The following is a 25517-nucleotide window of genomic DNA, read 5'->3' as shown; positions in this document are numbered from 1 at the left end:
ACATAGTATTATTAGTTCAATGAACAGAGAAATGTAGAAGCAAAAAAACCTCTCGGATCAAATAGTTTACTTTAAATGGAGCTTTTAAGCGATTTCCTCTTTCAGATAGGATCGATTTTCTTTTCAAAAGTTGCCTATCATTTATTCAGTTTTAAAGTCAAATGCATTTCTATTTACAGGGATCTTTTCACTTCCACTGTGGAAGGGCTTGCTGTAAAAGTTTTATACTGCCTAGGTACAATGCAGCCAAGGAAAACATTTTCCAATTGAACTACAGTTAACTCTTTTATCAAGCTGAGTTAGAGAAGAGGAAGAGAATCAGAAAGGTTCCAAGTCTACCAAGTTTGTGGTCAAACAGAAGAAACATCAATGCAACAAAGATGCGGTATTCAGACTGATGAATGGCATTCTCCATATGAATTTGCAGTATCTGCTGGTTGGGTGCAAAATCAAACTAAAACAATGAAAAAGGTCCCATGGATCTTAATGTGGGTCTCAGCAGATAATCAGCACTTTAAGAAACCTGAAGTGATCTAGATTAAGGAATCTTGTTTACTATTTGGAGGAGAGATTTTATCCTGGTATATTTTTTCTGATATATTCTGTTACATTTTATGTTACTGACGCTTTTATGTTCTGCCTTTTAACTGACATTTTATGTTACTGAAGCTAATTTCTTCGTATTTTACTTACAGCCATAAAGCATTTTAGAAATGACAAGTTGACTTCCATATTCTTCTTCTTCTTCTATCTTTACTTCCCTTCTTTTCCACTGTTGTTATAGTACATCCTCGGTATTATTGGATCTCTCCCTTCCCCCTTAAGAAATTAAGTTTCTCAGGCAGGCACTCAACCAAGACCCACCTTTCTTTGTTCACAAGCTTATATTTCCATCCTGTTTCCACCCTTCAAGATTTTTTTTTATTCCCATTTATATCCCGCCCTTCTCCGAAGACTCAGGGCGGCTTACAATCTAAAGCACAATGTGCTTAGCAATAGCCTTCATTCTATGTATATACCTGCTTATTAGGGTTTTCGGGGGGCCCCAAGCGGCATTATTACAAAGTCAGCTTAATTGCCCCCAACAATCTGGGTCCTCATTTTACCTACCTCGGAAGGATGGAAGGCTGAGTCAACCTTGAGCCTGGTGGGACTCGAACCTGCACTAATTGCAGGCAGCTGGTGTTACTTAAGGAGGCATTAGCCCACTGCTCCACCAAGGCTCTTTTTGTAAAGGGCCATAACTGTGGAATATCATATCTAGCTCTGTCCCACTTGCTATTACTGTAATAGTCAATCTTTTGACTTCTAAAGTTTGTTAGGATATTCTTTTTACCAGTGTTCCTGTACTGACTTTAAACTTATCTATGTACACGACATATACAACTTATGTATATTTAAAAAAAAACAAATTAAAATGTCTTAAAAGAAGAGGGTATGGCAAAGCTAAAAAGGGAGATGCCTACGCTATACTTCTCTTAATTTCAGTATTTGAAATTAAGTATTACTGCTTTTGTCCCATCTGCAACTGCTGCTTATCCTTGAGACAAGCAGGCAATCCCAGTGAGATAGGCTAGGCTAGAGTTTTTCAACCTCGGCAACTTTAAGATTTGTGAACTTTATGCTGGCTAATGAATTGGGAATTGAAATACCAACAGCACTTGGACTTATATACTGCTTCATAGTGCTTTACAGTCCTCTCTCAGTGGTTTATAGAGTCAGCATATTGCCCCTCAAAATCTGGGTCCTCATTTTACCAACTTCGGAAAGATGGAAGGCTGAGTCAACCTTGAGCTGGTGAGACTCGAACTGCCGAATTGCTGGCAGCCAGCAGTCAGCAGAATTAGCCTGCAATGTTGCATTCTAAGATCTGTGCCACCATGACTCTATTCATACAACTGAAGTTTGCCCAGGTTCAGAAACACTGGAATAGAGGGAAGTTTAGAAAAAAATCTGAAAGAAACCAATAGCAAACCACTTCTTTAGTGTCGCCAGCACAGACAACCAAGAAGTTAAACAACTTTAACTTTCATTACAGCAAGAACATTTGCAGACACATATCAATCTTTCTGAAACTATTTAGCTTAATAATTCTTGTCTCATGCTTGCTGGCTTCAACAAGCTGCAGTGGAAGACTGGGTGGATGCATCAAAGGGTTTTTGGCAAATCTATTTGCACAGTTACTGGTTTTGTAGAGATATATGCAGTGGTGGGATTCAGCTGGTTCACACCAGTTTGGCAAAACCGGTATCTAAATTTTGCTGCATTTGGAGAACCGGCTGGCTTCCAGAAGTCCAGTCTATGCCTTGGAAGCCTGGAGGAAGCCTCTCAAGCCTAGAACGGCCTGCTGGAAGTGCATGGATGCCACTTCCAGAAGTTTGTTCTAGGCCTTGGAGGCCTCCCAGGGCTAGAACAGACCACCAGAAGTGCATGGATGCCACTTCTGGAAGTCTGTTCTAGGCCTCGAAGGCCCAGCCCTGCATTGAATAAGAGAACCGGTTGTTCAGGTACTTGAATTCCACCATTGGGTATAGGTGCATGGCTGTAGAAACCTCTACTGATTTTTCTGGAGTAGGACGCTCTGACTGGCATATTGCTAGTGTTGGCTTGAATGACAAATGGGGTGTTTGGGTCTGGGTGCTTCAGCAATGGCTTGGCTGTGAATAGGCACCTAAGTTTTTCTAACATTGTTTGGCATTCCATTGTCCATTTCAGGGCTTGGCTTGGCTTGGGTTTCCCCTGCCTCTTAGTCCTTAGAAGGTTAGTGATAGGTAGTGCTATTTCGGCAAATGAAGGGATGAATTGTTGATAAAAATTCGCAAACCCCAGAAAGTTTTGTAACTGTTTTCAGGTGCCTGGGGTCCCCTATTCTAGCATGGTTCGCATCTCCTTAGAGTCCATTTCAACCCCCTCATGGGAAAAGTCATAGCCCAGATAGTCAATCTTTTCCTTCTGGAACTCTTACTTAGAGAGTTTTTTGTACAACTGGGCAGTATGGATTTTTTTTTCAGTATTGCTCTCTGTAGTTTCACGTGTTCCTTCGTGGTTTCAGTGTAAATCAAAAATATCTGCTGTCTCGCCTTCTAATGCCATGATGACAATCTTCACTTTAGGTGGGTTGGCAGGTTGGCCCCATACTCCTCCATGTAGGTCCACAACTGGGTTAGGATGAACGCCAGATGTTTTGGGTCGCTGTTGAATTTCACCCCTAGGGCTGGAGGTCTATGTTCTCTCTTCCACGAGAGGGCTGCCCAGGCTGGGGAAAATGTCTGCACCACTAGGCCAATCTTGACTGTTGTGCTGGAGCCAGAAGCATGCGACTGCTGCGTTTGCTATATCAGCCAGCTGGGCTGGTGGTAGTGCCGGCCATTCTTGGCCTTCACAGGTCCAGAGCCAGTCAAAAGCATCCCTCAGGAAGTCAATGGCTTGCTCAAAAATGACATCATGAAGGTCGGGTTCACCTCCCATTGCCCCGCACCTTCCTATTGTTCTGCACTCTAAGAGTGGGGCCTGTGGTTGGCTTCCTCAGATTCTCCAGGAAAAAGTCACCCCGGAGGGCTTCTGTACCCATTCTTCCATCTTCCTGATGCCTATGCATGACCGGGGTTTTGGCTGGTCCCCTGGGACCTCTGCCTCCCTCTTCCAACCCAGGGTAGTCTTCCCTGCTCCTGGGTTTTGAGGCAGCTTCTTCCCAGTTCTCTATTTCCTCCTGCTCACTCTCATGGATGGACATTCCATGCAGGTTCCTCATGGTAGATGTGAGTCTCCAGGTGGAGTGTTATTGATGATCTGGCTTAATGTCAGCCTTGTTCTAGCTTGGGCGTTTAGGGAAAAAAAGACACTTGACTCCATTTGTAGAGAAGAGGTACGCTTTTGGTAAAGACAAGTGATTACAGTATAAGCAAAGCCAGATCTGAGTATTCCTGCGTAAAACCCGGTAACCTCCCAGGCCCTCCCCCCTTGGTCATCTGGTCAGTGTCCAATAGTATTCAAATTAGGTGTTTTGGTAACAGTTCTATAGTTTGGTGCTTCTTTGGTGGGTGATTGCATTCCGTTCTCACACTCATGTCCTTGTCTTTGATTGGCATCTCTGGTTCCTGTCATCCCCCTCCTGGTGTTCCCTTATTCCCCCTCATCCCTCCCTTCCCCCTTTTATGGCAGGATGCCAGCAATGCAATCTGAAGCAAAATGGCGTGCTGGCAGATCTAAGAACTGTATCTTTAAAAGGTGTGGAAGAACAGCATTACTATGAAATTTACACATCATGCTGCATATTACTAAAGCAGCTTTTGGGAATCTTGCCCAAATAGTTAAGTGGCTTTCTCTATATTTTGGGATAATCAGGAAGGCTTTAGGGCGAGAACAAACGTTCTCGAGGATACACAAGAACAAAAACGAATTAAAAGATGGAGCAAGGAGACCATCGAGCAAGGAATAACATTAATGGAGGATATGGCTGAAGGATCTGACCTACTTTATAAGGCCAACATGTCACTCATAGATGGAAGAAGAAAACTCAAACCCAGTCCAGTCTAGCCCAGCCCACTGGAGCTGAACAATCAGAAAAAAAAGTAAGCCAGATTTCCTTAAGGAAAAAAAGGTGTGTATTGGTAATAGGAAATACACAAACACACTAAATAAAAGGTTGATAATACAATACCAGAAAATAGTAGAATAGGACACAAAGATTTAGACAAGAGGACATACCATCAAGATCTAAAAACTGGAACTGAAAGATTATGGCATAAACAAGTCATGGTGAACCCAATCGTTATCAGCACATTTTCGGGTGCCAAACTGAAAAACTTGGATGACACTTAGAAAATCTGTGCATTGACAAAATTTCCATCTGTCAATTACAAAAGACCAGGAAAAAAAATAACAGAGTTGGAAGGGACCTTGGAGGTCTTCTAGTCTAACCCCCTGCTCAAGCAGGAGACCCTATATTATCTCGGACAAATGGCTGTCCAACCTCTTCTTAAAAATCTCTAGTGATACGGCACCCACAACTTCTGAAGGCAAGCTATTCCACTGGTTGATTGTTCTCACTGTCAGGAAATTTCTCCTTATTTGTAGGTTGGATCTCTCCTTGATTAATTTCCATTCATTGCTTCTTGTCCTGCTATCATCTGCTTTGGAGAATAGCTTGACTCACAAAGAAGAGGTGTGTGTGTGTGTGTGTGTGTGTGTGTGTGCGCGCGCGTGCGCATGTGTATCAATCTATTTTCCGAAACAACTAAAAATCTGAAGCTGTGTGAAAGCACTACACTGCTGGAATCTGCACATATACTACACTTAAACATTATAACATCGTAAGTTCTGGGGAAGAACCTGATTCACATGAAGACTAACACCAGCTAAAGAACTGGCAGCTATCATCATCATCATCATCATCATCTTCTTCTTCTTCTTCTTCTTCTTCTTCTTCTTCTTCTTCTTCTTCTTCTTCTTCTTCTTCTTCTTCTTCTTCTTCTTCTTCTTCTTCTTCTTCCTCTTCCTCTTCCTCCTCCTCCTCTATCATCATCATCATCATCATTCATCATCATAGATTTGCACCCAAGATGCCTATCACTATTAGTACTATCTTTGCAAAACAAAGCAAGGATAGTACCAATAATAATGGATGCCTTGGATGTAATCCCAAAACATCTGGAGCACTACTTAAACATCATCGACATTGAGAAAATAAGTACCAGTCAATTGCAAAAGGCTGCTTTACTTGGAACAGCTTACATCCTGTGGTATCTTTAACACCATCAAACACCATCTGCCTAACACATTTCCTTCAGAAGGACTTGTTGGTGGATAAAATCCAGTATAAATATCTGGCTGACTGCTTGACGAACCATAATAACAAAATATAACAAACAACAGCAAATATAGCCTTTGTGGTAGAAAGGGTGAAACAATATATTTGATCCGTCGTTGCAGCAAAATTTCACAAACTATGAGCAGCATCCTGAGTGAGTTGCCAGAATTATTCATCAGAAACTTTGCCAGAGGTTTGGATCAGAATGTAGTAAAAACTACTAGGACCATCAAGTTGAGAAGGTTTGGGAAACTAAGTGAGTTAAGGTCTTATGGGATTTACAGATCCAAACACACAGGCCTCTTGTTCATAACACGCCAGATAGAACAGGTATTGAAAAGAAGAAAATCTGGTTCATTGATTTTGCTATCCTAGGGAATGGTAGGGTTGAGGAAAAACAATTGGGAAAAAATATGACATACTGGAACTTGCAGATCGAAGTTGAGCACTTACGGAAAAAGAAATCCATTCTTATACTGATTGTGATTGGGGCTCTCAAAGAGATACTTAAAGGTGGAATGGGACAACTGGTGAGGCCCATTCACCGTGGCCAAATTGCCGCAGGACAACTCACTGCAGCCAAGTCGCCACAGGACACTTCAACAATTCAAATTAATTATTTAAAATAATTTTTAAAATATTTTATTTTTTGTCATTCACATTTCATTTTGTCCCTCTTTTTGCATCCTTCATTCATGGTTCTGTTCTGTTAGTGTAATCCCTGTCCCACAGCAAGTTAAAGGACTTCCTTGATATCTGGAAATGCCCTCGCCATGATGTCCCGTTGCCTGGAGGCGGTGAGGGTCTGGATGGGGAGGAACAGGCTTCGTCTAAATCCCGAAGTGGCTGTGCATACCGGCATCTCGGGTTGTCCACTCTATTCCATCTTTATCTATAGGGGGTGAGGTGTTACCCCCCGTAGATAGGGCTCGCAACCTGGGTGTCCTTCTTGACTCACAGCTCAGTTTAGAAGATCATATAGGAGCTGTGACCAGGGGGGCTTTTGCCCAGGTTTGCCTGGTGCGCCAGTTGTGGCCCTATTTGGACCAAGATGCCCTACGCACAGTCACTCATGCGCTCGTGACCTCTCAGATAGACTACTGCAATGCTCTCTACATGGGGCTGCCCTTGAATACCACTCGGAGGCTCCAACTGGTGCAGAATGCGGCCGCGCGAGTTGTGATGGGGGGTCTTCCGATACTCCCATGTAACACCTCTGCTCCACGAGCTGCATTGGCTTCCGGTTGTCTTCCGGGTGAGATTCAAGGTGCTGGTGATGACCTATAAAGCCCTAAATAGCATGGGCCTGGATTATTTACGGAAGTACCTTTTGCCAGCGTTAACTTCCCATCGTCCTGTGCGCTCCCACAGAGAGGGCCTCCTCAGGGTGCTGTCGGTCAGGAAATGTCGACTGGCGGCCCCCAGGGGGAGAGCATTCTCTGTGGGCGCGCCTGCCCTCTGGAACCAGCTTCCTGTTGAGCTCCGGATGGCTCCCGACCTTCGCTCTTTTCGCCGCGACCTGAAGACTTGGCTATTTGAACTTGCCGGCCTGGACTGAGGGACTGGGGTTTTAGATTTTAAATTTTAAATTTTAGAACGTGTTTTATTATTTAGGGCTACTTGGTTTAATTTATTTTAATTTTTGTATATTATGTGTTGTATATAGTGTTTTAATTGCCCTGTACACTGCCCCGAGTCCTTCGGGAGAGGGGCGGTATATAAATCCAATAAATAAATAAATAAATAAATAAATAAATAAATAAATAAATAAATAAATAAATAAATAAATAAATAAAATTGAATTTATCAGACCTGAGCGCTCTAATTTACAAAATGCCACTCTGCTTGGAACTTCCTATATTCTTTGATGCTACCTTCATAATTGGTTAGGTCCATACATCGTTTCCACCAGTCATAGACTGTGAATCTAACTGTAGATTAGGTAAAGACGCCAAAGGCGCACGGAATACTGTTACCTTCCCACCGTCGTGGTCCCTATTTTTCTACTTGTGTTTTTACGTGCTTTCGAACTGCTAGGTTGGCAGTTTCAGCCCCGTCCGATGAATCACCAAAAAGGAATGAGTCCGGTACAAGAGCTGGTTCTCCTGAGTCACGTTTATTATCCTCACAAACAGTCACCCGAAGACAGACGAAGTCAGCGTTGATTCCCCAGCACAATCAACGCTGCTAAATAGCCGGCAAAGCCGACGCCCACCACCACACCCTTAATTGCCTAACTACGCCCTCACCCTACTTAGCTACCACCCCCCATGACTCCCGCCCTTTGGCACCCGGTCTCAGGTACGTATCCTCCCTGTCCCCATCCCACCACCATTGCAGCTGGCAAGCCACCCCCCAGCTCAAGCTGCCCTCCCTTTCCCCAGAGCCCGATACACCCTCGCCTCCCCCCCTCAGGTCCCCAGACCGCCGTGAGTTGTGCCGCTCGGACCATCCGCCGCTGGTGCCTGTCATGCAGTCCCCTGGCAGGCGAGGAGATTGGGTTCCCAGGGGATTGCAGCGCCAGTGCTTGTTCTGAGTCCCTTCCCGTTCCGCCGCTGCTGCTGCTCAAGCTGCTGCTCGGGTGCTGGGCATCCGCCGGCTGCACCACCGTACGGCCGCACCCCGGCCTTCCGGACGGCCCCGGAGGCTGCTTGGCTGCGTCGGCGGCTGCTCTCTTCCCCGGCTTGCTGTGGGCGCCGGCGGCTGTTCCTGAGGGCCGACGAGTCACTCCGCGGCCCCTCCGGCTGATGGGCGGGTGGTTGCAGAGCTCGTCGGCGGTTGCGCTCTTTCGCGGCTTCCCCAGGCGTCGGGCGGGCGGCTGCTGGGTTGCTACGGCGGCTGCGCGCTTTCCCGGCTCTCCAGGAGGCGACGGGCATCGGCGGCTAGTCCCGGGGGCTGGTAAGGGATTCCGCGGCTTCCCCAGGCGTCGGGCGGGCGGCTGCTGGGTTGCTACGGTGGCTGCGCGTTTTCCCGGTTCTCTGGGAGGCGGCGGGCACCGGCGGCTGGTCTCGGGGCCCGGTGGGTCGCTCCGCGTCCCCCCTGAATGTCGGGCGTGCCGGGCCCGACAGGCAGAAGCTGGGACGAGTAACAGGTGCTCACTCTGCTACGTGGCACTCGGGATTCGACCCGCCAAACTGCCGACCTTCTGATCAACAAACTCAGCATCCTAACCCACTGAGCCACCGTGTCCCTTAACTGTAGATTACCTGCACATAATAATAATAATGTGATACTTTGCTTGCATCAAACTTTAGCACAATCCAAAGCAATGTCCTTCATGTGTTGCACAATCCTGGTAAACATTTGATGCTCTGAAGATTTAGCACTGGAAACAAAAAATTTTGCAAAACTGTAGAAACGAAGATTCTTCTCACGGGAAAAAAAAGAGAAGAGAACAAAAGTCATACAAGGAGGACTTGCAAAATGATGAAGCCATTATTTCAGCTCTCTTAGAAAAGTAACTTTGGCTTTTTCCAAAATGAGGCAGGAGGGCTGCATGTGTTGTACGCTGGCTTGTAAACAGTTCAGAAATGCTACAGTAAAATCTATGAAGATACCCATCGGTTTTATTTCTTTTCCAAGAGAAAACAGAGAAAAGGGGAGCTGCATTTGGTAGGTCTTCCCAGTATTTATTTTGACACAGGAAAGTAACGGGTCTCCTGGGTTAATAATAAATGCTTCTTCCTTCCTGCTAATTCACAGTTGAGCCACTGAGATTCCACACTACAATAGGGTGCACCTCCAGCTGCTGCTCAACCATAATATCCAATATCTTGTGGTCACAAAGAGTTTGGATCTGGTTAGTTTTCTTCATCCGATCTGTTTGGTGATTCTTTTCACTATCCAATTTTATAGGCATGGCAACCTTTCCACTACTTTCGCCTTCCTTTTTCTTTTCTGTATAAAAGGTAAAGGTAAAGGTTCCCCCGCACATGCGTGCTAGTCGTTTCCAACTCTAGGGGCCAGTGCTTATCTCTGTTTCCAAGCCAAAGAGCCAGCGCTTGTCCGAGGACGTCTCCGTGGTCATGTGGCCGGCATGACTAGACGCCAAAGACGCACGGAATGCTGTGACCTTCCCACCGTAGTGGTCCCTATTTTTCTACTTGCATTTTTACGTGCTTTCGAACTGCTAGGTTGGCAGAAGCTGGGACGAGTAACAGGCGCTCACTCTGTTACGCGGCACTCGGGATTCGACCCACCAAACTGCTGACCTTCTGATTGACAACCTCAGCGTCCTAACCCACTGAGCCACCGCGTCCCTTACCTTTTCCGTATACTCATACAAAAATTTAATCTTTAGTGGAAAAGCCTGGAGAAATGGGGGAGTCTCTGTTCTTCATCTCATCCCAGTTTTACATTTTGGGGAAAAAACAATACTGCAGAAGGGCTGTTACCTGAATCAAAATAATGACAATGGATCATATACACCAAGAATCTCTTTGTATTTTTATTTGGTGGGTGGAAAAAGACTGGGGGAAATGATTAAATGAATGGCTTTTGTGTATGAGCATTTCAGGTGATGGAAAGGGGGCAAATAAACCCTCAAAAAGATGAGAGTTGCTCATGAAATTATCTGCTTTGGCCTACAAGCTACTGTGTGACTCTGAAATACACAGAAAGGAATACAGGTAATCCTCAACTTACGACCATGCATTTAAGAGCTGTTCAAAGTTATGATAGGTAAAGGTAAAGGTAAAGGTTCCCCCGCACATGCGTGCTAGTCGTTTCCAACTCTAGGGGCCGGTGCTCATCTCCATTTCATAGCCGAAGAGCCAGAGTTTGTCCGAGGACGTCTCCGTGGTCATGTGGCTGGCATGACTAGACGCCAAAGGCGCACGGAACGCTGTTACCTTCCCACCATAGTGGTCCCTATTTTTCTACTTGCATTTTTACGTGCTTTCGAACTGCTAGGTGGGCAGAAGCTGGGACGAGTAACAGGCGCTCTCTCTGTTACGATAGCAGAGGGGGAAAAAAGACCTACAAATTTATCTGTCCTTGCAATTATTTTATTTTTATTTTTTATTATTATTTTAATCCCATTTATATCTCGCCCTTCTCCGAAGACTCAGGGTGGCTTACAATTTAAAGCACAAACCAATGTGCTTAGCAATAGCCTTCATTCTATGTATATGCCTGCTTATTAGGGCTTTCGCCCCCCCCCAAGCGGCATTATTACAAAGTCAGCTTAATTGCCCCCAACAATCTGGGTCCTCATTTTACCTACCTCAGAAGGATGGAAGGCTGAGTCAACCTTGAGCCTGGTGGGATGCGAACCTGCACTAATTGCAGGCAGCTGGTGTTACTTAAGGAGGCATCAGCCCACTGCTCCACCAAGCCATGACCATCACTGTGTCCGTGCAGTCATATGATAAAAATTTTGGTGCCTGGCAATGGCATGTATTTACAACAGATGCAGTGTCCTGGGTCACATGATCGCCATTTGCAATCTTCCCAGTTGGCTTCTGCAAACAGTCAATGGAAGAAGCTCGATTCACTTGACGATCATGGCAGAATAATGGTAAAAATCAGTCATAGCTCACTTAGAAATGGAAGTTCTGATCCCAGCTGGGGTAATAAAGATTACCTGTATTCACTCCTGATTTGCTAAAAGTCACTTGTAGACTTACAAGAATCCAGAGTGGCAAATCAGCTCTTCTCATAACTGTATTGCCTCTCTACATAACCCCTTGTCCATAAAGTGCTTACTTTGGTTCATTAAAAATTATGTACTGAAAAGTGAACACTCAATTTTAAAATAGCAATTTGTTCAATGAAGCCATTATGTGGGCTTCTCCATCTGTTCCTCAAAAACAACATCTGCTTGGGTAAGTTTAAATACAAAAATGTATTTTATCTGAATTTAAATATAACACGTTTTATATATATATATAAAAAGGATGTGATCATAAGACAAAATGCCTTCATTTTAGATGTTGTTAACTCTGCTACCTTCAGCCTTTAAGTTTAATCTCTTGAACTAAGCATTGGTGTGATCAATAAAACAAAGGAGTGTATGAGGAAGGGGTATAAAAAAGACTCAAGATGGCAGCTGCACCCATGTGATTGAAACCCTGTGTCTTTTTTATTTGTGTTGCAACCAAGATTTTTTTACTCTCCCTTAAACAGGTCATTTTGGCTGCCTGCTGGATTTCAGCTGCTTTCAACCCAGGTTTACAAAGAAATGTTCTGGAATCACTCTGTAAAATATCTGGAGATACTCCATGATTAATACAATTTTATGTAGAGTTGAGCAAGGAGCCTGTGTGTGGTGTGGTTAAAAAAAAGTCATGTTTTTTATTGTGTCACATGTATGTTGCAGGAACAGCTTCCGTCACACTGTCACAACCATCTTAGTTTTTTGACTACAATATTTGGTCTGATTCATAGCGCCTTTGGGCCACATCCATTTAGGATTTGCTTGTTTGGGATTTCTTACAACAATAATGGAAATAGTTTTCCACTGTCTTCTCCAAGAGACAATTTCCCAATCCATCTCATAAAAGGTAAAGGTAAAGGTTCCCCCGCACATGCGTGCTAGTCGTTTCCGACTCTAGGGGCCGGTGCTCATCTCCGTTTCAAAGCCGAAGAGCCAGCGCTTGTCCGAGGACATCTCCGTGGTCATGTGGCCGGCATGACTAGACACCAAAGGCGCACAGAACGCTGTTACCTTCCCACCATAGTGGTCCCTATTTTTCTACTTGCATTTTTACGTGCTTTCGAACTGCTAGGTTGGCAGAAGCTGGGACGAGTAACAGGCGCTCACTCTGTTACGCGGCACTCGGGATTCGACCCGCCAAACTGCCGACCTTCTGATCGACAAGCTCAGCGCCCTAACCCACTGATACATTTAACCCACTGAGCCACCATCTCATACTCTAATACATTCTGATGGTCTCCCATTGTACTTCTACCCAGGTCCACATTACTTAGCTTGACTACCTCTCTGGTGATCAGCCAAGGATACCTCAGTGCTGTGATTTGCTATGACAGGGGTCTTCAAACTTGGCCCTGGCTAAGGAATTCTAAGGGACTTGAAGTCCACAAGTCATAAAAGGACCAGGTTTGAAGACCCTATGCTATGACATGGAATTTTGGACTGACTGCTTCCGTTTAGTTATTTGCTATTTTTAGGTACTTTTTCACTCTTTAGAATTTCCAAGCTGTCTCCCAAATCCACAGTACAACTCTTGGACAACAGTGATCAAGAGTTGTTTTCCACCAAAATGGCCACCAGAAAGTATTGATTTAAATTTCTCCATTGAATACATTTAACACTATTTGCATTTCAAGGAATGCAATTTGTTAACATTTAAACTACATGAGCTTTCACTGGTCTTTACCATGGTAGCTTCTTGTATCATTGTGTATAACTCCAAGTGTGGTCTAGTGGTTAAGGCACTGGACTAGGAAGCAGGAGAATGTGAGTTCAAGTCCCACCTTAGCCATGAAAGCTCTCTCAGGCCAACTCACCTCACAGGGTTGTTGTGGGGAAAATTGGAAGAGGAAGATGTGTTGGATATGTTTGCCACCTTGGATTATTTCAACAGATAAAATCAACAAACTCATGAAGTCTCCTCTATGACCCTGTGATTGTATGCCAGGTGTCTTCAAACTGGCTGGCTCAGGAATTCTGGGAGTTGAAGTCCACAAGTCATAAAAGGGCCAAGTTTGAAGACCCCTATGGTATGCTGTGTATTGGAACTCCTGTGCTGTTGCTATTGAGCCCTATAGTGTTTCTTGTTTCATTAGCTAATCTCACTTGACTTATGTTTGATACTTGCTGATTACATCAAACAGGACAAATTGACCTCAGAAGGACCCTATCTGATTCAACAAGTCAACTTTCCAGAGTGGGCCACATGCCAGAAACTCCTGTTCTTTTTAAAAAGGCATCAACTCCTGACCATGTGAGCAGTGAACATTTATAAGTGTCCAAATTCAAGTATTTGTATTGGGTTTATATTCCAAGAATTCTACTTGAGCCATAGATTGGATCTCAGGGTGGTCATTTATAAAAATCTACACAACCAATTTCACTGGATAGAACCCAGTAATTATGAGCACAACTTTTAAACCAATAAACATAAGGAATATTATTAAAAATATTAATGATTTGTTAGCTATTTTAATTTGTTAAGGTAATATTGGTTGTTTAAATATTTACTATTGGATAGATAAAAATACATCAGAGTTTTTATTAATAATAAAAAACACATTCATAATAATTGAACACCTTTGTGTTATATTACTAATGATTTAAATATTAACATTTCCCTTAATAACATATAATTGAAGCCTTATTTAAGAAGGACTGTATAAAGATAACATCCTTCCTTTGAGCAATTGTACCCTAGCTATTTGATAGATATTACAAGTAGGAGAATAGCTTAAAATATCTTAAATCTGGGCAAGTTCATCATGAGTCAGGGAATCCCTCTGTTACCCAAGATATAAATCTTCTTAGGGCTTTAGAGGTTAAGTAGCTCCTGCCTTATATATAAAATGTTTGTTGTGTTAAGCAAATTACTTCTGGTGCAAATCACATTTCCCTCCGGTGTACTTTCATGCCATTTAACTCTGCTTAAAACAATGAAGCCAGAATTGGGAGGATTCTTCTCACCCTATCATTAGCTCCTTCACACCCAAGAAACAGGTTAATGCAAGCAAACTACACAATCAATCTCAGCTGGTGGTCAGTAAGCTAGAAACAAACTCAAATCAGGTGAACCTCAGGATCAGCCTGAAATTGTTCTCTGGTTTCAGCTCAACCATAAAACTATTCCTGGCTTTGCTGATGCCCATAGGAGCGGAGAGCAGAGAAGAGGCATTAGCAGAGAAACCAAATTGCCAGAATAGAAGAAGAAAAAAAACACACCTATTATCCACACAGTGTGGCTTTGTCTTGAAGAATTTTGATGCAGATGGACCTAGCTGGGAAAACAGAGAACATTAAAAGAATTTCCCAGTCTATTTTTTTATTCATCCTATACCGCATACAAGTCAGAATTGGAAGAGACCTTAGTGGTCATCTGGTCCCAACCTCTGCCCACTGCAGGAATCCCTCTCTCTACCATTCAGTCACCTTGAACTGCAAGTTCGATGGCAAATCAATTTGAGTAAAAAATAAATACATAAATAACCCCCCCCCACCTACAGATGGCCATTCAGCCTCTGTTTGAAGACCTGTCATCACTTCAACTGGCAGTTGTTTCACTGGCCAACACTTTGCATAATCAGAAAGTTTTTTTCCCTGAAGTTGAGCCTATTTCTTTCCTTCCTCTTGTATTTTCGTTGGATCTCTAACCTTCCCTATGTACAGTAACCAAAGAAAACAAACAAACAACAACAAAACAACAACAAAAAACCTGTGCTGGGGGCTGATGAGGGAGCCTGGGGGAAGCTACATCACGTTTTAATTAAGTTTCTGATTTGTTAAAACCAATTTCTCTTTCTCTTTCTCTCCACACACAGACACAGACAGAAAAAAAAACCTGGATGGATGTAAGTGGATGTCATGCTACTTTGATGGCCAACATCACAAGAGATTATCTTTCATTTATAAGTGCATGAATTTGCAAGCAAGAAGTTTTGGCTACTAAACCAAGTAGGGCAAAGGAGACATGGGATGGTGAAAAGATGACCTTGAGACAGAGAATGGACTACTGGCCTCTGGTTGGATTCACATGACCAACCCAGACTCCCAGCTTGAAGTGCTTTAAAGCAGGGGTCCTCAACTTTGGGAACTTTAAGACTTGTGGACTTCAACTCCCAGAATTCTGGGAGTTGAAGTCCACAAGTCTTAAAGTTGCCAAGGTTGAGGACCCCTGCTTTAAAGCACAGTGATGCCATTTGAAGAGTCTGCTTGTTCGGCTTAAGTTGTCCCCGATGACACAGTCCAGATTGAGATTTTGCCATGTAGTGACCCAGTGGTGGGATTCAGCCGGTTCACACCACTTTGGCTGAACCAGTAGCTAATTTTTTGTTGCCCAGGCCCAGAATGGACTTCCAGAAGCAGCATCCACACAGAGAACCAGTTGTTCACACATTTGAATCCCACCACTGCAGTGACCTCATAACATCCAGTCAGAATTGTGATGTTGTTCTTTTCCTGAGGAGAGGTGGGGGGTTGTGGAAAAATGCCACCTCTTCAGAAACATCTGTGGGAGGGAGGATAAAACACTCAAGAATTGTAGCTGCAACTGTGAGACAGAAGCCCTGTCTCCTTTCAAAGTTCTTTGAAGCATATTCTAAAAACTGGCAAAGCCTTCAGTCTTTTGGCCATAGCTATAACTAGAGTTTTTTGATATCCTCTGAGTTTGCTCCACAGCTGTTCCAATCGATTAGCACCAATGAAGTGAAACAAGTATTGCAAAAAGATGGAAGGCGGTAAATGAAAGAGGCTGTGCTGATATACTGTGAAAATGAGAAAAAATGGGTATGGGTTGTTCCATTTGTGCTTTTCACAGAAACGTTCTCATTTGCTACTTCCCAAATTGAGAAGGATAGAAAAAGAACGTAAAATGTGCAGTTTCAACACTAATACAGAGCATACAAAAGTAGAGATTAAAATGTGAATAACCGGACCCCCCAAATAAATAAAGATAATGATGCATAAGGTGTATTTGTTCATAACATTTATTGCTATTATTTTTAAAATATACCCAAAGAAGGATACAATTCAATTCAATAAAATGCATTATATTAAGGAAAGGGCACTGCGAAATACACATACTCTATTAGGAGAAATATCAGGAGAAATGACCGTGGAAATGCATATAAATCTTCTATAATTCACCTCTTGGTGGCTGCTCATGGGTCCTTAATGATGATTTATTGTAACATTAATACTTGAAATTAACAGACCAAAAGAACATCCCTGACACTTTTCATTGCTTCAAAAGGCAGGCATTTCACCTGCTCTTATTTGTTCCTTCAAGGAAGATAAAATGCGTAATGGAAGTTAAGTCACCAAAGTCAACTCCAATTTGCTAAGAAATGCACACACAATAATAGTAGGAGGAACTATAGCCTTGAAAATTGCATCTCAATTTAAATCATTTTCTTACAGAGATTCTGCAAATAGGCTTTCAAAGCAATTCTTTTCCTACTGTTTTCAAACAGTTTCCTACTCTTTGAAGTTTGGTGAGAACTCACAGCGAGGATTCCTCAAAGTGGAGAAAAGGTTTAATCCAATGTTTTTCAACCTTGGCAACTTTAATTCCCAGAATTACCCACCCCTCCCAGCCAACAAAACCCATGACTTATTTGCGTGTGTCATGGTTTTATACCATTTTACCACGTTTGTTAAAATTTTAAAAGGATTTTTTTCATTTCCCCCCTTTTTTTTAGGAAAATGGGAATTTTTTTGCAATGTGAAACTATGAGTTCAATGTAAGAAGTTGGAAGAAGTTAGAGGTCATTCTTTGTACATATTTTTATTTTCCTCTTTTTAAAATATATTTTTTTGCACTTCTATCCCTATTCTCTTTTTATTCTTTATCTTTTCTCTTGCTAGCGGTTTTTTATGTGTATTCTTTGCAAAATATAATAAAATTATCTGAGAGTAAGAGAAAAAAAAAGGAAGGGGTACCACCAGATTCCTTCTGGCTTTATGCAATATAGAATTACAGGGCTGAAAGGTCCAAGGTAGGAGACCATATTCCTGTGGTGGCGAACCTATGGCACGCGTGCCACAGGTGGCATGCAGAGCCTTCTCTATGGGCACGCGCGCCATCGCCCCAGTCCTAGGCCTTCAGCTGGGTTTTATAAAACCTTTTTGCTTTAGGCCTCCGCCACCGTGTGCCCCCCCAAAAGGTTCAATCAATCAATTTGAACTTCTCACGGGGAAAAAAATCTCGCAAAGTTGGAATTGATTGATTGAACTTTTTAGTCCCACCCAGTCTGCCGTTACCATTGCAGCCATGCCCACCTAATGGGCCACACCCACACAATTGGCCATACCCACCCAATGGGTCACGCGCAGACAATGGGCCACACCCACCCATTGGGCCATGCCTACCCGACACCTGTCGATACATAAGTGGGTTTTGGGTTGCAGTTTGGGCACTGTAAAGTTCGCCATCACTGCTTTATATCGTCCCCGACACCTTATTGTCCAATCTTCTCTTGAAAACTTCCAGTGATGGAACACCCACATTCCAGGACGCAAGCTGTTCCATTGATTAATCTTTCTCACTGTGATGTTCTGTTGATTAATAGAAAAACTTCTTGACTTTTTAAGCAAGTGTGTGCTTATATCTAAACCTAAACAGGGATGAATGGATCTTGGCCACATGCACTTATCCTAACTCCAGCATGCCCTGAGAGAATGGAGGTTAAAAAAAAATCCCAGATCTTGTGTTAGAGCTTTTCCCTCCAGGATTGAAAGGAGGACAAACCTTTTTAAGTGCACAGCAACAATCACAGATGTTCAAGTGGACACCAGAAATATACATATAAATTATGTATAATTTATATGTATATTTCTGGCGTCCACTTGAACAGTTGATACATAATGTATATGATATGGATTTTTTCTCTCTCTCCCATCTCCTCCCTCAATCCAGTTTGGAAAGATGCAATTCCACATTGAAAATAAGGCATGCAATTCATGCAATGATAGCAAATCAAGAGAATTTTTATTACAACCCAGTTAAATTTCCGTAGGACATTTCTGGGGCAAAAAGACATTCTATGCATGGCACGCTACTTTCAAAAAGACTCTCCAATATATTTTTTTCATGTTCCTTGCTTCTCAGTTATCATGTGGGGTTTAAAAATAAAAATAAACCTAATTATTTCAGCCATGTAATCCAAATAATCAGATGCTATGTATGATGGTGAATTGATGGAATTGGCTGGCGAAACTAAATACTTTGATGAAAGAAAAGAACAACTAGCTTTGTTTCTATGTGGAAACCACTTTTGGAGTTTTTACTTGAGACAGAGAGAATACTATATTAATTCTAGGATTTGATGATTAGAATTGTTTATGATGATATAAATGCTATGTATTACTGAATTTCAGATCAAAAGGTTAATGTATTTTGAAACTATATCGAACAACGTCCAAAATTACTTTTTATTTTCTTTCCCTCTCTTGCACTTTACCCCTATTTTTTCCTAATTCTTGTTAATATTTTATTCTTTGCAGAAATTTAATGAAGTGCATTTTTTGAAAAAAAAATGTAAACTTTCCTGTTCTTGTTTCAGCTCAACCGAAACTTAGTTGAAATTTAAAAATGAAAAATTTAACCATTTATTTCTAACTTCAGGAAACCTGTTCCACATTTATTTCTCTGCTGGAGAAGATTTGCGAAATGACCTCAAATGTCACTCCATGGAGGTGCAGCTAATCCTTGACTTACAACAGTTCTGAAGTTACAATGGCACTGAAAATAGTGACCATTTTTCACACTTATGACCGTTGCAGCACCCCCATGGTCATGTGATCAAAATTCAGAGACTTGGGAACTGATTCATATTTGCGACAGTTGCAGTGACCCAGGGACATGTGATTCCCTTTTGCGGCCTTCTGGCAAGCAAAGTCAATGGAGAAGCCAGATTCACTTAACATCTGTGTTACTAATTTAACAATTGTAGTGATTTACTTAACAATTGTGGCAAGAAAGGTCTTTAAATGGGAGAAAATTCACTCCACAAATGTCTCACTTAGCAACAGAAACATTGGGTGCAATTGTGGTCGTAGGTTGAGGACTACATGTATATTTCGTCTTAATTTTGAACAGTTTCAAGGTGGTGCATAGACTGCCTCCTCCTCCTTTCTCCCCACATAGTAGCAACCTTGTGAGGTCAGCTGCACTGAGAGAGAGTTTGGGAAAGATGCAAAAGATTAGCCAAGGCTTCTAAGCTAATGTAATGCTAACTTTTAGTAAGAAAAATAGTAAGAAAAGAAACCACCAAACTCTTAGAAGGCTGGATGGAGGGGCATCTGTGGGGGCAGGGAAGCAAAATCAAGATCTTGACCCAAAGGTGCTTTTTTCAGGAGGCAACTGGACTTCCTTGTTTTTCTTTGAAGACATTTTGTTCCTCATCTAAGAAGCTTCTTCAGCTCTGACTGAATGGTGGGGAATGGAAGGATTTATATTCCTTGCAGACAGCTGGTCATTTGCATTCTTTTAGAGTCATTGATGCCACTTGGAGGTTTTCTGTGTCTATTTCGCTTCTCATCCAAGAAGCTTCTTCAGCTCTGACCAAGAAAAACAAGAAAATCCCGTTGCCTCCTGAAAAAGCACCTTTGGGACAACCGTGATCTGGATGACTGAGAATCTTCAAAGACATCCAGACCTTCATTTTTCCCCCCTGCCTGTTTTTAAAGTGCATGTTAAAGAGCAGTGGGGTCTGATTGCATAATTGCAGCCTCCATCTTTGATTTTTGACCTCACCCCCCCCCCACCCAGAGTGAATCTTAAACAGCTTAAGGCCTGCTTTGTTTTCTGTTCAGTTGCCAGCAACCACTGCAAAAGTGAGATAAACTGGGTTAAAACGGAAAGGCAACATCAGATGGCATGAAGATCTAAAGCTTTTCCAGCTAAGCACTCAACATGTACTGTAGCTCTTTTAGATTTTGAAGGTAACATCAGAGAGGTGTAAGAGATGGAGAGAAGCTTTGAGGAAGATTTTTCCTTCAGCCTGAGCATTCACAGATCTAATCATTGTCTGCTTCCCACCAGCTTCCAAAGAGAGATAGTCTTTAAGTTATATCTGCCCAGGACTTACACTGAGGTCTTGTTCTTCTGCATCTCCATAAAGATCAGCAGAATGTCAATTCCAGCATAAGTAGAAGCTGGCTGAATTTGATCTGGGATGTGAGACCTCCTTTGAAAAGTATCGGGATTCCCCATGTATTATTTTATTTTATTTTATTAGCCCTATGAAGCCAAAGAACATTCTTGTTGTAACAACAACAGACCTTCCAATCTATGCAAGTGCTTACAGGGAGGGACTAACAAATATTCTGATTCACATCAGCCCGCCTGACATTTAAACAAAATAAGCAGAAATCTCAAGGGTTGGAGTGTGAGATCAATCAGGTGATCAATTGATCATCATTCTATGTATTTTAGCCCCCAAACACCGCAAATATAGATCAATACTTGAGCTGGGAGAAGATGCAATCGAGAGACCTAGATCATAAGCCATGGTTTAATGTTATATCTATCTCCTTTAGGTGTGCATCTTTCTTTCATTTTACTTCCTTCTCCACACAACTAGAAACTAGAAACATTCACTTCGATTTTCAACTGACCCTCACCCGACTCTTAACAAACTTTGTTTCAATCAATTTTTTATTATATCACAGACCAGAATTGGTTAATATTGTGTGTGTTGTCCAGATACGCCAACATCACATTGCCATGTTCGATTCTGAACAGAATTTACCCCCAAAGTAATCCAATTATCGGTGCAAATAAAAGAAATGACTCTCGGCTGAAAGAGAAAATGGAAGCATCCAATTGACTTAAGTGTCTCCAGGGGAGAGGGTCAAAAATGTCAAGATGGCAGCCATGAGACACAATTGAAACTCCATGTACATAGCTCTACTAATAACACACTGATGGGGAAGTTCCCATTATCCAACTAGACTCTACTTTGCTGTTTCTCAACTCTGAGTGTAGGCACTAAGAAGCAAATTCAGGGGCTGTGGTGAAAACTGCTTCATATACAGACCTGCTGGGAAATTCAACTGCTTTCTTCACCGTCTTTTAATCAGAGTTTATAAAAGGGATTTCCAAAAATAAAATGGAATATAAGGGAGGAGGGAAGCAATAAAAACAGTCCATGGGATTTAAAGTAAAAATATAAAAATAAAATTTATGAAGAGGGCATGCTCCAGGGATTACACAATCAAGTGCACCTTACCGTTTAAGTGCAGATGATTAGAAGTAATTAATATGCAAAGCCTGCACAAGTTTAAAATAGCAATTAGCCAAGTATAACATTTCTGCTCTGCAGAAAAATGGCAATTCCTTCTCCTCCTCATTTTCCAGTGTTATTTACCTCTTTTATTTTTAGGTACACACGCAGTTAAAACACATTTCTGCTACCTGCTTTTATGACTCAGTAAAACTTTGAACACCGAAAAATCAGATTTTGATTACAGGAAAAAAAAGGTAATTTTAGTTTATGATATTTACTTACTTATGCATGTATCCATCTGCACTGCCTGTTAAGTTCATTTGCATAACAGTCTGAAACTCTGTTTCATTACAGCAATATTTAAACACGGTGTTGTTATGGTGGCAGCAAAAGATGTATGATTTATTGTCCGAAAGTCGGGGACAATGGAATCCAAAGTGGGAACGACCTTTGTAATCGGTATATGGCTCACAGACTCGAAAATGTGCAGAGAAAGCTGTAAGGCAAGGTGTAAATCTCTCTGTAACTCATTGGCAATAGAAAAGAATAATAGTTAGCTTTTTTGCAGCACTGCGAAGCAGATAGGCATTTTTGTTAATAGCATAATATACAGATGACCTTAGGGGACGAGGAAGAAGCGATGCTACCTAGGGAAACTATTAGACAAAGTGGCTTAATGGTCAGAGAAAGAAACTTAGGATACTTGCAGGATGGATGTCAGCCCTCCCAGGTAAACCAGGCCGGAGACACAATTAGATGAATTAATTCTACTTAATTGAACTGAATTGAATTGAACTTTATTTGGAATAATAATAATAATAATAATAATAATAATAATAATAATAATAATAATAATAATAATAATAATAATAATAATAATAAGAAGAAGAAGAAGAAGAAGAAGAAGTTGGAAGGGACCTTGGAGGTCATCTAGTCCAACCCCCTGCTCGGGCAGGAAGCCCTATATCATTTCGGACAAATGGCTGTCTTAAAAACTTCTTAAAAACTTCCAGTGTTGGAGCATTCACAGCTTCTGGAGGCAGGTTGTTCCACTGATTAATTGTTCTAACTGTCAGGAAGTTTCTCCTTAGTTCTAGATTGCTTCTCTCCTTGATTAGTTTCCATCCGTTGCTTCTTGTCCTGCCTTCAGGCGCTTTGGAGAATAGCTTGACTCCCTCCTCTTTGTGATTTGACACACAAGGAATTTGTCTCCAGGACAGGAGCACTCAGTGTACATGCAAAGCATCATCATCATCATTATCATGATAATAATAATAATAATAATAATAATAATAATAATAATAATAATAATAATAATAATAATAATAATAATAATAATAATAACAACACACTAACAATCTGGCAAATCTGCAAGTTTAAAATTCCCATTGCCACTTTTAACTACTTGGTGGCTGCTTCCTAAGTTTCTTTCTCTGACCATTAAAGTGACTGGGGCTCCGCCTGCTCTTATCTGATGCTACCCCAAACTGCATCTCTTCCCTTCATTCTCCAAGATCTCTTCCCTTCATCATATGCACACACACTTCTGTAATCTCAGGTAGATCCTGGGCTTTCTTAATGCCACAGCTGTGAACTTGGGGCAATCCCCCCCCAAACAACCCCTATATTTCCCCAAACTGTTGCAACAGGATTATAGCTTAGGTTAGTTTCGATCAAAAAGTTTTTCCTTCTCATTGGAACTGACATTGTCTGAATACCCTTTTTAATTCTTTACAGTATAATCCAGTGTTTTTCAACCTTGGCAACTTTAAGATGTGTGGACTTCAGTTCCCAGAATTCCCAGCCAGTATGTTGGGTTCTATGCCACCCTCTATGCCAGGGGTGTCAAACTGCCGGCCCGCAGGCCAGACGTGTCATCTGGAAGCCACGCCCAGCTCATTCCCGGCAATGGCAAAACAGTCCCGATATGTCTCTCGACGTCACGTGACGCTGCGAGTTTGACATGTCTGCTCTATGCTGACTGCTCACTGGGAAATATGCCAGATGGGGAATTCTGGAAGCTAAAAAAAGCCACACATCTTACAAGTCGCTGAGATTGAAAAACACTGGTGTAGTCCTTTATCTCCAATCAGCCGGAGGCATCTTAATTTCATGGATCTACAGGCTTAACGTTTTCTTCCAACCAAAGACATGGTTTCATTTTGCCCCCCAAAGCTATAGCCTTACATGTGAAATGAGATTCTCCATTTCACGGAATGATTAGGCTCAAATGGTTAAGTCCTATTGATTTTTCCGGTAAACAAAGCCCTTTAATTTCCCTGTTGAAATCAATACAACAAAGGAGTTTTCTTAGACCAAGCATCCTCCTGACTGTCTGTGGCTAATGATGCATCAAATACGAAGGTGTCTGTGATATTGAAGAGAACAAAAGGATACAAAACCCAAACAACTATTGCAATCTGCCCTCGATCAATATTGCCTTGTGAGAGTCCTTTAGGAGCCTGTGGTTGTAGTTGCTGTGGTTCACATAGGGGACAATTAAATCGAAGTCCACCTTTGTGGAGGTAAAAATGGTTGCTTATTTTAACTAGGGTGGGAGACACCTCTAGACAATTAGTAGGTTAGGACCTTTTCAGAAACAGGAGAATCAGTCATTATATCCTGATCTGTCCCAGTTGTAGTGTCCTTAAGGAGGAGGGAAAAGAGAGTCACGATCATGGCCACAGCCATATAATCAAAACCCCACCTAGTTTTTCCCCCCCATGGGGTAGACAATTGCTATGGCCATGTTGACCTTTCTGGACCCATAGTCCTAGGTATAATCACAAAGTCCATGTCAACCTGGAAATGCCATTCTTCTTCTACACCACCTTATCTGAGGTGTAGATCAAACTCTTCTTAAAAACTCTTTTCACCCTGTGTTCCCCAAGCTCTGCATTTTAAAGTTCTTTCTCCTGAAGGTATTCAGAGGTCTTGAAATATCTGCCGATAGGTTGTTTTTTACTGGTGTTGCTCTATTAAACGAATGAACAGCAGGAAATAATATGCACCCATATTAAATAAACTATTTCTAGGATGGTTTACTTGCCTTTCCCCAAGACATATCAGCTCTATTGTTATTTAAAAACAAACAGGAAGAAAACAGCCAGATGGTGAAAGCAGCTTTTGTAAGAAAAACAAGTGTCACTTTCTTCTGTGGTCTTTTATTAAATCTGTACTGACCCATGAAAAGCTCATACAAAAAGGACATTAATTTTATTTCAGGCAAATCAAAATAAAAGCCACCGATTTCAGGCAAATCAAAACAAAAGCCACTGATAAATTAAAAAGTCTGACTTACCTGCTGACAAGAGCGAACAGAATACAATCATCAGTGTATGTAAGGATTGCCGACCACAACTTGTCATTGTTTTCTTTTCATTGAGCTGTTTGAGAATTACCTAATGAACCAGACAAAATTGTGAAGTTAGAAGAGGGGGACATACACACACACACACACACACACACACACACACACACACACACACTGATCTATTTAACTAACCAAAAGGCTTTAAAAACTTCACCTTCAACCTGTAATGCAGGGGTCCCCAACCCATGGACTGGTACCGGGCCATGGCATGCCAGCAACCGGTCCCTACAAACAAGGAAAGCCCCATCCATGGGATGCAGGCAGCACACAGAACCACACCCTTTCTGGTCCATGGAAAAACCTTTCTCCATGGAACCGGTCCCTGGTGCCCAAAAGGTTGGGGACTTCTACTGTAATGCCATGAAAAAGGGGGATGAAGCTTTAAGGCTCATCATCCTCTGGCTTTTCAAGACTGAAGTATACTCAACCAAAGTATGCAGAACCTCTGACGGTATA

General features: G+C 42.0%; 1 protein-coding gene across 2 annotated transcripts in view; it reads right to left on the bottom strand.

Annotated features, from left to right (window-relative positions):
- Positions 1-25085, bottom strand: part of SHISAL1 (shisa like 1) — a gene marked incomplete at its 3' end in the record, with an annotated part of 59120 nt that extends 34035 nt beyond the window's left edge. For both annotated transcript variants that reach the window (XM_081331380.1, XM_081331379.1), the window contains exons 1-2: positions 24990-25085; positions 21971-22184 (exon numbers count right to left, since the gene is read on the bottom strand). In XM_081331380.1, coding sequence (XP_081187506.1) covers positions 21971-22184; positions 24990-25056 — 281 coding nt within the window. In that variant the 5' untranslated portion in view covers positions 25057-25085. The remainder of the gene's footprint in view (positions 1-21970; positions 22185-24989) is intronic.
- Between the last annotated feature and the right edge of the window lie 432 nt (positions 25086-25517).

The sequence above is a fragment of the Vipera berus genome, assembly GCF_964194415.1.
Source record: "Vipera berus genome assembly, chromosome: 6".
NCBI classification, from domain to species: Eukaryota; Metazoa; Chordata; class Lepidosauria; order Squamata; family Viperidae; genus Vipera; species Vipera berus.
The sequence above is the reverse complement of the archived record's forward strand: the minus strand, read 5'-3'. Positions and strand labels throughout refer to the sequence as shown.